At 45.1% G+C, this 14,304-nt stretch overlaps 1 protein-coding gene across 2 annotated transcripts in view; it reads left to right on the plus strand.

Annotated features, from left to right (window-relative positions):
* The window catches only part of Tmtc4 (Transmembrane O-mannosyltransferase targeting cadherins 4), an 87,006-nt gene that overhangs the window by 38,131 nt on the left and 34,571 nt on the right, over nucleotides 1–14,304 (plus strand). For both annotated transcript variants that reach the window (XM_065438713.2, XM_065438714.2), the window contains exons 9-10: nucleotides 3,661–3,838; nucleotides 7,705–7,761. In XM_065438713.2, the coding sequence (XP_065294785.1) occupies nucleotides 3,661–3,838; nucleotides 7,705–7,761 (235 nt within the window). The remainder of the gene's footprint in view (nucleotides 1–3,660; nucleotides 3,839–7,704; nucleotides 7,762–14,304) is intronic.

Below are 14,304 nucleotides of genomic sequence, written 5' to 3' on the forward strand. Positions count from 1 at the left end.
TTTCACCCTGCAAGCATGTCCAGGCAACCAAGCCACCCTTCTGACGATGATGCGTTGCGTTTGGGGACGCCTTCTGGGAAACAATGACGCATTTCGCCCCCACAAACACCTGCAGGCGATTAAGCGAACGTCGAGGGCCCGCAGGGACTGCTTACCCATGGGGAAAGAACTTGTCCCTTCTTGTGCCCAACAAGGGACGAATTGGTGAATTGGCAGACTGGTGAGCCGGGGCCCCCAAACATATTTAAGCCTGTGCCGGCCCATTGTTAAGGCAGACGGTCCTGGATGACGCTGTCGTTTTCTGCTCAGTCTTCAGCCTCTCAGCAGACTGACGAGAAGTCAATAGGCACGACTCAACAGCAGAATGATGTCGCACCACAGAAATTTACAAAATAGTGCATGTACATCTGCAGGAAAGGTGACAGATTCGATGTTTATAGTGCAGGCTAATGCTATTTATTTGTCTCACAATGAAAGACACGCAGCTGAACCTTTTACTAAGGGAGAACGTGACAAAAAAAGTGACCCGCAAGACATCTAATCTTTTCCTACGTGCAAGACAGCGGGGCAAATATTAGCAAAAAATACACACCACAGCTTAAGGTGCACAACAGCTGGTTAGATGAATGAATAGACTGTGCTCGGGTATTCTGTATGGGTTTCAAGGCGAGAGCACTTGCAACTCCACTAATCCCGGAGGAGCGCAAATGACGGTTTGAAAAATTCTGTCGCCATGGGTCAACGTGGAGAGAGACTTCGTCCCAGTGTTTCTCCACGCGTACGGTAGCGAAATAACACCCGTTGCTTTTTACATGATGGCAGGTGCCACTAAAAGTTACCATGTACCAAGCAATCTCGAATGAACGGGCGACGATGTGGAATGACTCCTACCCAAGAGGTACCACGCACAAGGTCCTGAAGAGCGGGTGGGGCGGCGTCACAGGAGGATGGCTTGCCAAGGCTAGTGGAATCATGCGACGCTCCCCCCTAGTCTTGTTTCCTTCACACAGATTGCGCACAGAATGAGTTCTTGCATAGCATAACAACTTAGGCATGTCATTGACTTTCAGACTAATTACGAATGTTCATTCAAACAATAAGTTGTTTGACATGTTAAACTAGTGACAACAAGTTATTGTCACGTGTTCTTGCTGGTCCGCAGAATTGATGCGTTGTGGGACTAGTGAAATGATTTCCTAGGTATACCTTGTGGTGCAAAATACATTTCTTGAAAAGGTACAGAAGAAAGGGAGACAGTGGAGACAGGGAGACATTCCCTTTTCAAGAAATCTATTTTGCGCCACAAAGTATACCTAGGAAATCTAAGCACCAACTTGCCCAAGAAGAAGTCCTAGTGAAATGGTTAGTCAGGGTTCCGGTCACCATGCCATTTGCGATTGTTGCAGAATTGTTCGATAACTTTGGAATACATAAAATGCACTATGGACCGTACTGAGGACACCATGTCGGGGTTCTTCATATACAGTGGTCAAGTGCTGCTTGAAAATGATGACGATGGACATTAGGTAAATAAATTTCCATTCTGTGAAGGTAAAGTTAGCTGATTTCATCCTTTTGCTTATTGCCATAAACAGGGGCATGCTACGTTTTTCTTGCTAAAAGATTGGGTGTGCGTTTGTTTCTACTTCGTTTGGGGGCTTTAATGTCATTTTTACTGTAGTTTTCTACTTTGAACACATGAAAGTGCGTCGTGTTTGATTTGGGGGTGTGTTAGAATCAGGAAAATACTGCAAAATGAATCAGTGGGGTGTTCTGGCATTTTTTCTGTGTCTTGTTTAATTTGACCCGCTGGATAATTAGATCAATTTCATCAGTCCCGTGAAGGTCGAATTAATGGAAGTCGACTGTATATGAAGCACAATTCCTCCAAAGAAGGTACAACCATGCCCTTTTAACTTGGTGCTTTTAAGGCACCTGCACATATAGTTCATGTGTGCACTATTTCGCTCGCGTTTGTTTATGTGCAAATCACCTGCTCATGTGCGAGTATTGCAGTGTGTTTACTACAAGAGGCTGTTTCATATACTTATGTTTGCTGCTAACAAGCGATACAGTGTAACGTTGGTAGAATGAACGTATTTACCAACAAAATGCCTGATATCACAAGGTTAATGGAAAAACAAGAAGAAATGGGGTTAACCAAGGGGCCAGATTTTTATTATTCATATCATGAGTAGCCAATAAACAAGGGCACCAAGGAAAACCATAGGGAAAATTACTTGTACTTACTAGTTGAATTAAAGAAATGATAAATTAATGGCAATGAAAGTGGATGAAAAAACAACTTGCTGCAGGTGGGGAACGATCCCACATCTTTGCATTGCACGTGCAATGCTCGTACGCATATGCATCGCACGGGTAATGCGAAGCGCATCGCATGCGTAATGCGAAGATGTGGGATCGTTCCCCACTTGCAGCAAGTTCTTTTTTCATCCACTTTCATTGCTATTAATTTATCATTTCTTTAATTCAACTGGTAAGTACAAGTAATTTTCCTTATGTTTTCCTTGGTGTCCTTGTTTGTTGGCTTCTCATGATAAGGTTAATATAGAGTGTTTCTCACTCATGTCAGCATTTAACAAATATATTCTTAGAATTAATCTTGGTTATAAGAAACAAATCATATGTGAAATGCTGCTGAACTATAACAAAGCCCCACCGTACATATACGTGACAAAATTGCTAACCGCACGTACTTGCCGTCCGAGTGTGATTTTGGAAAAATATAGTATCTTTGTGGCTATTAGAAGAAAGAACGGAAGGGACAGAATTCTGTTGGTTGCACCTGCAACGACTGAACAGCTGAACAATGACTTGAAGGTGGGTGTGACCAAAAGAGAATGTAAATTACGGGGAGAAAAAGCAAAGAGGATCAACAAGCCATTGTGGTAGAGAGAGAGTCCAGAAATTTGCAGGGCTACTGCTTTTGTTCAAGGGCCAGTGTGGAGGTGATGAAGTGGGCACACAATTTGCCATTGCTTCCCCCAACCCCTCAGATGCGTACGCAGATTATCTGTCAGGGACAGATCTGGGTCCCAATGGCATGCGTCTTCCCTAAAGTAGAGGGGGAAACACTTTATTGTATGGAGTGCTGTGGTTCCAAAAGCTTTTTGTCTAGAAGTAATAGTCACCTTTTCCACAATCAGATGCCTTATGCTGATTCATACTTGTGGTTAGCACTTTAGTTTCACGGTTACAATTACATGAAGCCAACAAACAATGAAGCCATGGAAAGCACAGTGCAAATTAGGCATACCTTTATTCGAAGTGTAGAAATATTAAGAAAATGAAAGCGGAAGAAAAGACAACTTGCAGTCAGTGGGAGCTAAGTCTGCAAGCTCCACATGATGCTTGTGATGCTCTACTAATAAGCTATGGCGGTGGCTGTCACCCCGTCCACATTCTTGGGCATTTGTGTATGTGTACTAAAACTAGCCCTGGGAGCGTTAGCCAGCGCCACTCATGGCTATTGTGGCAGATGCTTTCCTAAGCTTTACTGTTTATTGACTTCCTATGTTTTTACCAACAAAGATCTGAGCCCCTTTGTTCCACTAAGTCACACAAAGGTACTAATTTGTTCTCTGCACTACAGAGGTGGCAAAAACACCCCAGGATGTTCTCATACCTTGTTCTGTGCAGATTGCTATGCATAGCGCTCTCTCTGTTGGTGGTGCCATTTCTGCCCGCTTCAAACATCTTCTTTCGTGTGGGCTTTGTCGTGGCCGAGCGAGTGCTCTACCTTCCCAGCCTGGGCTTCTGCTTGCTGGTCGTGCTAGGAATGGCACGCCTCGCTGCCACTTTGCCTCAACACCGGCAGGTGAGCTTTGTGAATACTACTGCTAGAAATTAGCAAGTAGCTTGTGATTCCATGAATAATTATCATTGTCATTAATATTTATCATTAAATGCATTACACTTATTCAGCAGATTCGGTGCTGCTGATAGCAAGCCTTGTCAGTATTGCTAGAGTGAGTAGCTTTGAATTCCACATTGTTGCATGTTATAACCAGCAGGGTACCATGCTCGTCTGCAATTCAGCGCCACCACAATGGTATAAATAGCCTACTCGATCAGGGAGGCATCGTCATCATATTATGCGACTGTACCTACAAGCTGTTGCCAATAAACCTGTACCTCACCTGTCGTTTCCTCTCTAACAATGGCGACAAGGAAGCCGCAAACTTGCTTGCCATGACTAAAGCATCAAACCGCAGCAACCATCATGGACGACTCCCAAAAATTAGCACCATCCCCTGGCCATTGGGCACCTGTCGGAATTCTGCAGGTAACATGGCTATCTATCTCGAGCGGTTCAAGGCCTTGACGAGAGTGAATATGCCGGACGAGCAAAGCAAGACGGACATGCTTATCACGCTACTGGGTGGCAGCGCATATACCGCGCTGCGGAACTTGATGTTTCCGGAGGTCTCTAAAAAGAACATACATGAAAAGATAAAACAAGCACTTCTAAATCATTACACTCTGAAGTGGCCAGTAGTCATGGAGTGATATAACTTCCGTAAACACACACAGGGATACTAGGAGGCAATTGACTTCGTCGTAGAATTGAAGCGTTTGATGATGAACTGTGTATTTGGAATATTGTTAACTGAGGTACTCGGAAACCAGCTTGTCGTGGGTGTGCACAGCCAGGCTATTTGGTGTAAGCTTTTGGCCATTGAAGACGACAAGGGCCTAATGTTGGATAAAGCGCATGTTATCACCATGTCCATGACAGCCGCGGAAAACCACGCGAGGGAGATGCTACAGGGACCAAGCGTGACATGAGAACCAGAGGACATTAAGTGGCGACGCGGCAACAGTGCGCTGACTACACGGTCCACTAATGACAGTCAGCGACATGTGATGGCGAGCGCAAAAAAAGGTTCTGCTGACAAGGACAGGATACTGTCGTGCTTTCGTTGTGGGGGTTGCCACCACCAGCAGGACTGTCTAAACATCAATGCAAGTACAGTTGTTCTCGGATGGGACATTTAGCTAGCATGGGCAATACAAGGCAGAAAAATTTCACTGGGGAAAGGGTTGTCTAGTTTGGAATAGTATGCTCTAGGAGAAAGAATTCAGCCATACAAAATTTACATGAATGTAAACGGGGAAACCATTGCTACGAGAATAGACACAGGCTTAGTGGTGTTTGTTATTCCTGAAGGTGAATTTGTGAAATATTTTGGACATCAGCCATATCAGCCTTTGTAGTTCTGCTTATGGATATAGAATGGCTCAAGTGTTTCATTGAAGGGCAGTGCCACTGTAACTGTAACTCATGAGGGCACTTCTTTGAGACTGCCGCTCATGGTAACTGCGAATGAACAAAGGTGCACAGTACCGGCATTGCTTGGCTGAAACTGGTTGAAGCACATTCACCTAAACTGGTCACAGGTTTTCCGAGTGAACACAATCACTAAAAGGATGGACTGCTAGACAAGTACAAGAGCATGTTTTGCGGGCCTAATTGGAACTATTAAGGGGTTCGTGGGTTCTATTGTTTGGAAACAGGGAGCACAACCGGTATTCTGTAAACCTAGACCAGTGCCATAAGCCCTGAAAGACAAGGTTGAAAAAGAGTTGAAGGAGTTGGAAGTCTCAGGTGTGTTGCACCCTGTATGTAGAAGTCAATGGGCAACCCCTGTCGTAGCTGTTCTGAAGAGTGATAGATAGGCCGTCAGACTCTGTGGTGACTACCATGTGTCCATGAGCCACTGTAGTATTAAGATAGCCCACTATCCATTGCCATTACCAGAGGATGTGTTCGTGTCATTGGCAGAGGAGACCTGTTTTAGTGTGCTTTATTTATTGAAAGCGCATTTGCTACTTCAAGTGGATAGCCATTCGCAAGAGTTGCTAACGATAAACACACACCTCAGCCTTTTTCATTTCGTGCATTTGCCTTTCGATGTCGTGAGCACCCCTGCCATAACAAAATTTTCCAGTCGGTAATGGATCGAGTATTGGCTGGCTTGTAGGCTGCAGTTTGCTGTCTCAATGATGCTCTCATAACAGGAAAGACCTAACACGAGTGCTTAAGATGTACCAAACAGGTGCTACAGACACTACGGAAGCATGTCACACGTGCCAATGCCAGTAAATGTAAATTTTCTAAACACCACATCCTCTACCTAGGTTACGAAATTGATGTAGTTGGCATTTATTCCTCAGAAAATAAAGTGGAAGCCATATTTAGGGCTCCAACACCGACTGGCATCTCTGAACTGAAGGCTTTCCTAGGACTGATGAATTTTTATGCTAGGCTCCTTTCCCAAACAGCAATGACCTTAGAACCACTCTACAAGCTGCTCAGAAGAGATTCTTCGAGATTCTCCGTGGGAGTGGACAAAAGAGTGCAAAAACACTTTTCAAAAATTCAAGCTGCTTCTAAGCGAGGAGTCAGTGCTAGCTTTGTACAACAGAAACAAACCACTGCGCCTTATGTGTAACGCATTGGCATGTGACCTCAGAGCAGTGCTCACACATGCCGAAGCTCATGATGAAAGACCTATCGCTTTTGTGTCCAGCATGCTTACCGTGGGCGAAAGAAACTGTGCACAAATGGAGCGTGGAGCTTTAGCCATAGTCTTTGGCATTAAAGAGTTTCATAAGTACTTGCTCGGTTGGCAGTTCAAAATAGTAACTGATCATCAGCCGCTGACACATTTGTTCGATCTGAAGATACACTGCAGTCAAGTAATGATAGCAAGTGTGCAGTGATGGAAAAATTTCTTCGCCAGTTATCAGTACATCATCAAGTACAAGAAGGGTCAACAGCTATTGCCACACAAATAGTTTATCAAGGCTGCTGTTGGAAGCAACTGCGGAGGACGAACAAGAAATTTTTTTTTCACCACTTTCAGAAATTCTCTTTACAGCCCAGGAAGTGGCTGAAGAAACAAGCAGGGATGAGGTTTTGAGCACAGTAATGGACATGACATGGCACTGTTGGCTGCAAGAAACAGAAGAGCAATACCGTTCCTATTTTAATCAACGACACAAGTTATTGATAGAGCAGGGTTGTTTGTTGTGGAACAATCAGGTTGTTATCCTCAAAGCTCTCAGGCCAGGTGTTCTGTCTTTAATGCATTAGGGCCACCCAGGAATGATGAAAATAAAAATGCTGGCCCGAAGTTGGATTTGGTGGCCAAATCTGGATGCAGATCTAGAAAACATAGTATGAATTTGTGAGATCTGTCAAAGTGTACGAAGTTCTGCACAGTCAGTACCGGTTCAACTGTGGCCAATAGCTGCAAATCATTGGGAGAGGGTCAGCCAGTAGGGCAGCCAGTAGGACCAGTGCTCCTGCGGCGATCCACTAGGACCTGGTGAGTGTACGAAAGGTATAGGCAACAATGATTGCTTGCTAGTGATCCAAAATAAGGGGAGGAAAAGTGTTGCATGTTATAACCAGCAGGGGGCCACACTCGTCTGCAATTCAGCGTGCCACCACAACACTATAAATAACCTACCCAAGCACGGAGGCGGTCTCTTCATATTATGTGACTGTACAACAAGCCGTCACCTATAAACCCCTTCCCCACCTCATCATTGTTCACCCTTAAATACATTCCACTTTGTCAACAGAATCAGTGCTCAGACATTTTTCTCACAGTTGTCAATTGCATTTGAACCTGACTGTTCTGGTTTATGTTCTTTTTTTTTTACCCCTTACAGGTGTTGCAGTACTGTCTGATAGTGCTACTACTGGTTTTCACAGTCAGAAGCACACAGGTTGGTTTGTCATCTCTATGCTTTCTGCCTTGTTACCTGAAGTCATCAGGTGGAGTTAAAGGGACCCTGAAACGATTTTGATGATTTTGTACAAACATACCGAGTCCCAACATGTGCAGGCCTGCACGCCTTGCCGGTGACACCTGTCACCGGCAAAAGATTCTGAGAGCGAGGGGCTATAATAATCCAGGTACAACCAAATTAGGAAGGCCCATTAAGCTTCAACAAGACACTCCCTCACGAGAACAGGAATCAGCCTCCCTGGTGCAGTATTCGGCCACAACCTCCCTAATGAAATGATCTCCTCAATGAAATGGCCCTCAGTCCCCAGTGGCTGCGGAGCACCTGACCAAGGTGGCGGTCAGACTTGCAATGCAGCAGAGGGTGCTAAGAATACCTGGGTCCGGACAGGCCGCCAATGGAAACTGACCCTTGTAATGTCTAACACCTGAAACCTCTCGAGTGAGGCAAGCTGAGCAGGACTCTTCGAAGAACTGTCAGACATTGCTTGGGATATTATCGGCCTTAGTGAGATTAGAACTGGTGAGGCTTACACATTGCTGAGTTTCGGCATGGTCTCCCGGATAAGAAGCAACACGGGGTAGGATTCCTAATCCATAAAGACATAGCGGGCAACATTGACAAGTTCTACAGCGTCAACGATTGAGAGGGTAGCAGTAGTCGTAATCAAACTCAATCAGAGGTATGCATTAAAGGTAGTGCAAACCTACGCTCCAACGCCAGTCACGACGATGAGGAAGTAGATAGTTTTATGAAGACATTGAATTAGCAATGAGAAAAGTGCAAACGCGGTATACATTAGTAATGCGCTACTTTAATGCAAAAGTGGGGAAAAAGCAGGCTGGTGAACAAGCAATTGGCAACTACAGTGTCGATTCTAGGAATGCTAGAGGAGAGTGTAAGAGTTGGGGTCGGGCATAAAATAAGTGGGAGCTGGCCCATGCCGTCGTCCAACTCATCCATGCTAAGGACGTTGTTAAAGGGAAGCTGAAACACTTATAGAAAAAAAAAAAGAGTTCTCTGCGGCATTCTACAGTTTTTAATCCCCTGAACACGAATATCTGGTTCAAAAAGGGCGGAAACAAACGCAAGAAGCTGTTTTTCCAAGAAAACGCGCACCAATGCCTCAGGGCATCGCGCGATCGCCGCTGTTGCCCGTGATTGGTCGGGGCCGCTGTGACGTCATTCGCGGCAGTCGTTGGTCGGCGCTGCCGTTTCAGAGGGTAGCACGCTGTTCTGTTCTGCCTTCATAGCTGAGTCAAAGTTGTTCTTTATTCTATGGCTGAGTTGTAAGCATTATGGAACGTTCTCGCTGTCTCGGACAGCTTGTGATTTCGCCGTACATGTTCGAACCGACAGCTGATACGGAAAACGATGGCGGCAACGATGATGTTGAGTGTGCCAACAGCGAGAGCGATGTGTGCGCCTTCTCACGCGTTGGAAATCTTAGCTGGTACTTGTGTTTTTTTTTTTTCATCTAGCTGCACGTTCCAATGACGGGAAAAAAATGCGCTAAAGTGTCACTGGGAACTTGCTGCTGGAAGAATGCCGAAGCACTAACTTCTCATTAGGTTGTAAACACGGGTGCAATTATGCGATGTCAAGCACCTTGCCGCAGCTTGTCTAAAGTTCCGTGGTTTTTTGCGTGTTGATACATGATCGCGAACATAAGTGCCGCGTTTGGCTACTTCAAGCTCTTCAACATTATCTGCCTGTGTCACACTGGCTGCTTCAAACTCTTCGATTGGTGATGGTAGTGGAAGAGGTTCATCAGGGGCTCGGTTCTCTAGGTGCTCTGCTAGAACCTGAAAGAGTGCAAGGCATGGATGTCATGAATTTCAGCATATCATGCATATCAGCAAACATGACAACAGTTAGATTACTTCCAGTAATTCAAATACTTTTTTAGTAATTTATGTGATGGATTAGTTGTCTAGTGATTTAGCAATGTGAATTATTTGGTGTCTGTAATTTCATGGCTGAAGTAATTTATTAATTGCATTAAATATGCACCAGTAAGTTGTGTATGGTGCCAGAACGTTGGTAGTGTCGTGAGGTGTCGTGGAGGAACATGGGGGGGAGGGCATGAAATGTTGGCAAGTGCATGTTACCTTGAAGAAAGGTTGGCGTCCCTTTAAACTTTTCTTTTTGCTTCTTGTATGCATGAAAACTTTTTGTAAGCAATCGTAAAGTAATATGATTTTTGAAAGTGGTAATTGGTAGCGTAATTCAAATCGATGATTGTAATAAGAAAGTAATGAGTAATGTAATATAAGAATTTTGTCATGTCTGATACATAGCTAGTTCTCTAGGTACAAAGGCAAGAAAACATTTTTTGTAGAGCAGCGATGCCTGTATTGGGCTAGACGACATCGAACGCTGACAGGTTCAATACCTCACAATGTTACTTCTTTATTTGAGCCCGTTCGCCTTGCCACGGGCGCGGCTGTGCCGACGCTTGTTTCTGCGGCATTTCGCTGCTGGTAGCAAGCTGTGAGTGCGAAATCTACAGAACAAAGTTTTTACACGCTGAGTTCAACTACTGTATCGCGAGCATGAAAATATTGCCGTAACGCCTCATGTCGTGCGATTTTAACACGAATGCTGAACAGCTAAACCTGCGAGCACCGCATGGTAGGACGAATAGCAAATATCACGTAATGCACAAGCGTACCCCCGGTCAGTTATTTCACCGTATCAAAACAGCACCGAACAAACAGCCGTAGTACAGTGTTCCGTGACCCAGCGGAGGGGAAAAACCGGATGAAAATGGCAAGCTGTTTGCACGCATGTGCATATTCCCGGCTGTGCCTCCACCTCGCTTCGTCAAAGGCCGCTGTATGGCCGTTTGTTCGATACTCAGGTGATCATCTGTTTAAAACATTGCCCGTGTGCACATTAAAACCCTTACCTCACCCTTTCTCCTCCTGGCGAAGGCCGCTCTTGGAGGTGGCGAGGTGTTTGTCTTGTCAGAGAATATAGACGGAACAACGCTGGGCTTCAGTCGCGCCGATTTAATTGAAATACCGATTTCCCGCATCGTTGTCAAGCTCTGATGATAACCACTGTCGCGGAAATGCTCCGAGCACAGCACAGTTGATTTCGTTGGCACGAAATTATCTTGTCCTTTGGGAACATGTGAAACACCACATTGTCTCGGCCGCCTGTGTTCGCACAGCCGAATGTGCACAGAACGAGGGCAGGTTAGGCGCCCTTGGCTGTAGGCACTCGTGCAGCACAGAAAGAAAGCACAGTTCACGAAAATCGCAAAAGAAAACAAACGTCAGCGGCGGCATATCTCTCGTAGCGTCGTTTAGTAAAGCGCAGGATGGGAAGAAACATGCCAGCACATGCCAGCACGCCAGTCCGGCAGTACGGTCCCCGCGAGTGACGTCACTCTCGCTGGTTCTCTCCTCTGGCAAGCACCTCACCCTGCGCTCCGGGAAGCGACGGGGGCGTGTCCACGGGGGGATTTAGAAGGCTATTTCTGCCCCTTATATTAACAAAACAAAGAAAAAAATATCAGAACCGTAAATGAATAGGTCTGTTGTTCCCTACCCCAGCAATTCATGGAAATTGAAAACCGCTTCAGCTTTCCTTTAAAGGGAGGGACTTGTCCTCATCAAGAACAAGGAATACAGGTTTTATGTACAATATTTACATGAAGACAGGAGATACATTTGATCAGTCTAACAAGACTGAAAAGTGGAGCACTTGGAACAGCCGAAAGCGGTTGCTTAAAAACCCTCTGTCCTCCCTAGATCCCTATGTGAGGGAAAACTGCCATTTAACCTTCGTTCAATGGGAGCGTCCAAAGTCATCGTAGTTGACCCGCCTTTAAGGAGGAGGGTTCACACACTCACTTCCGCACTTTGGTTTCACTGAACATGAGATGAGCGGGTCCTCGTAGACAGGGGTTGATACGCTTGACCCAAACAGGCGCCTCTTGACTCCAGAGCTGGCCCCGCAGTTAGCCGCTGCTTCTGTCAATTGACTGTGACGATTTCAGGGACCCGTGAGAAAGCACCGCAAAACACCCTTTTCCAGGAGTTCTCTTGCTCCAAATAGATCGTGAAGGCGACAGTGAATCAACTAACAATACTCGGTCCGCCGAACGTGGCTAGCCTCGCTGGCGCTGCTGGGCTGTCCGAAGAGGAGCATTGTTGGCTTCCCAAAACGACTTGTCGCAGTGTGCCGGAAAGGGTTCGAAGGTCGCTTCTGTAAAGGAGGCACATTGTTGGCTTCCCAAAGCGACTTGTCGCGGCGGGCTGGGAAGGGTTCGAAGGTCGCTTCTCCGAAGGATGCCACCCCTGCAGGTCGATCGAAACTACAGTGGGCTGGGGAAGGTTTGTAGGTCAGTACCCCTGCAGGCCGATCGTAACAAGAGATGCTGGTCGAATTCGCAGAAAGGAATAAGCTTTGAATAATGAACACCTTTTTCAGGAAGCTTAGCAACAGAAAGTGGACCTAGAAAAGCCCTAATGGGGAAACAAGAAATGAAATTGACTTCACACTTTCTACTGATCCCAGCATAGTGCAGGATGTAAAAGTGATAGGTAGGGTAAAGGTGCAGTGATCATAGGTTAGTGAGGGCTAGGATTCACCTCAATTTGAAGAGAGAAAGAGCAAAATTGGTCAAGGAGAAACAAGTCAACCTAGAGGCAGTAACGGTAAAAGCAGACAAATTCAAGCTGGTACTTGCAAACAAATATGGAGCCTTAGAACAGAAAGATGATGATGACATAGAGCTAATGAATGAAACTGTAACTAGGCTGGCTTCCGAGGCAGCGATTGAAGTGGGAAGCAAGGCACCAAGGCAAGCAGTAGGCAAGCTCTCCCAAGTAACATAGGACGTAATAAAGAAACGACAAAAAATGAAATTGTCCAACTCAAGAGATAAGATTAGAGTCGTGGAACTGTCAAAACTGATCAACAAAGCGAAAATAAGTGCTATTCAAAAGTATAACTTAAGAAAGACTGAAGAAGCTGTAAAAATAGATGAAGCCTGAAATCAGTGAGAAAGAAACTTGGCACAGGACAAACGAAGATGTATGCACTGAAAGATAAGCAGGGTAATATCATCAGCAATCTCGAAGATATAGTAAAAGAAGCAGAAGAATTCTATACTCACCTGTACAATACCCAGAGGAGTCGGGATACCTCCGTTAGAAACAGTAATGAACAGGACAAAGAAACTCCTCCTATACATAGCGATGAGGTCAGAAGGGCCTTGGAAGACATGAAACGAGGAAGAGTGGCAGGAGAAGATGGAATAACAGTCAATTTAATCAAAGATGGAGGAGACATGCTGCTTGGAAAACTCGCGGCTATTTATACGAAGTGTCTAACGACTGCAAGGGTCCCAGAAAGCTGGAAGAATGCAAACATTATACTAATCCTCAGAAAGGGAGACGTTAAAGAATTGAGAAATTATAGGCCCGTTGGCTTACTCCCAGTATTATATAAAATATTTACCAAAATAATCTCCACAGGGATAAGGGCAACACTGGACTTTAGTCAACCAAGGGAACAGGCTGACTTCAGGAAGGGAACCCGCCATGGTTGCTCAGTGGCTATGGTGTTAGGCTGCTGAGCACAAGGTGGCAGGATCGAATCCCGGCCACGGCGGCCACATTTCAATGGGGGCGAAATGCGAAAACGCCCGTGTAGTTAGATTTAGGTGCACGTTAAAGAACCCCAGGTGGTCGAAATTTCCGGAGTCCTCCACTACAGCGTGCCTCATAATCAGAAAGTGGTTTTGGCACGTAAAACCCCATAATTTATTGACTTCAGGAAGGGATATTCTGCAATGGATCATAACCATGTCATTAATCAGGTTATCAAGAAATCCGCAGAGTATATCAAGCCTCTCTATGTGGCTTTCATGGATTACGAAAAGGCATTTGATTCAATAGAGATGCCAGCAGTCATAGAGGCATTACCTAATCAAGAAATACAGAATGCTTACGTAAATACCTTGGAAAATTTCTACAGAGGCTCTACTGCTAGCTTTAATTCTACAAAAGAAAAGCAGGAAGATACCTATAAAGAAAAGGTTCAGACAGGGAGACACAATCTCTCCGATGCTATTCACTGTGTGCTTGGAAGAAGTATTCAAGCTGTTAAACTGGGAAGGCTTAGGAGCAAGTTTTGACGGCGAATATCTCGTCTACCTTTGGTTTGCCGATGACATTGTTCTATTCAGCAACAATGCAGACGAGTTACAACAAATGATTGAGGACCTTAACAGAGAGAGTGTGAGAGTGGGGCTGAAGATTAATGTGCAGAAGACAAAGATAATGATGAATAGCCAGGCAAAGGAACAAGCGTTGAGGATCGCCAGTCAGCCTCTAGAGTTTTCGAAGAAGTATGTTTACCTAGGTCAATTAATCACAGGGCACCTTGATCATGAGAAGGAAATTCATAGAAGAATAAAAATGAGTTGGATCGCATACGGCAGACATTGTCAGCTCCTGACTGGAAGCTTACCATTATCATTGAAAAGAAAGATGTACAATCAGT

Source organism: Dermacentor albipictus, chromosome 1 (assembly GCF_038994185.2).
Source record: "Dermacentor albipictus isolate Rhodes 1998 colony chromosome 1, USDA_Dalb.pri_finalv2, whole genome shotgun sequence".
Lineage (NCBI taxonomy): Eukaryota > Metazoa > Arthropoda > Arachnida > Ixodida > Ixodidae > Dermacentor > Dermacentor albipictus.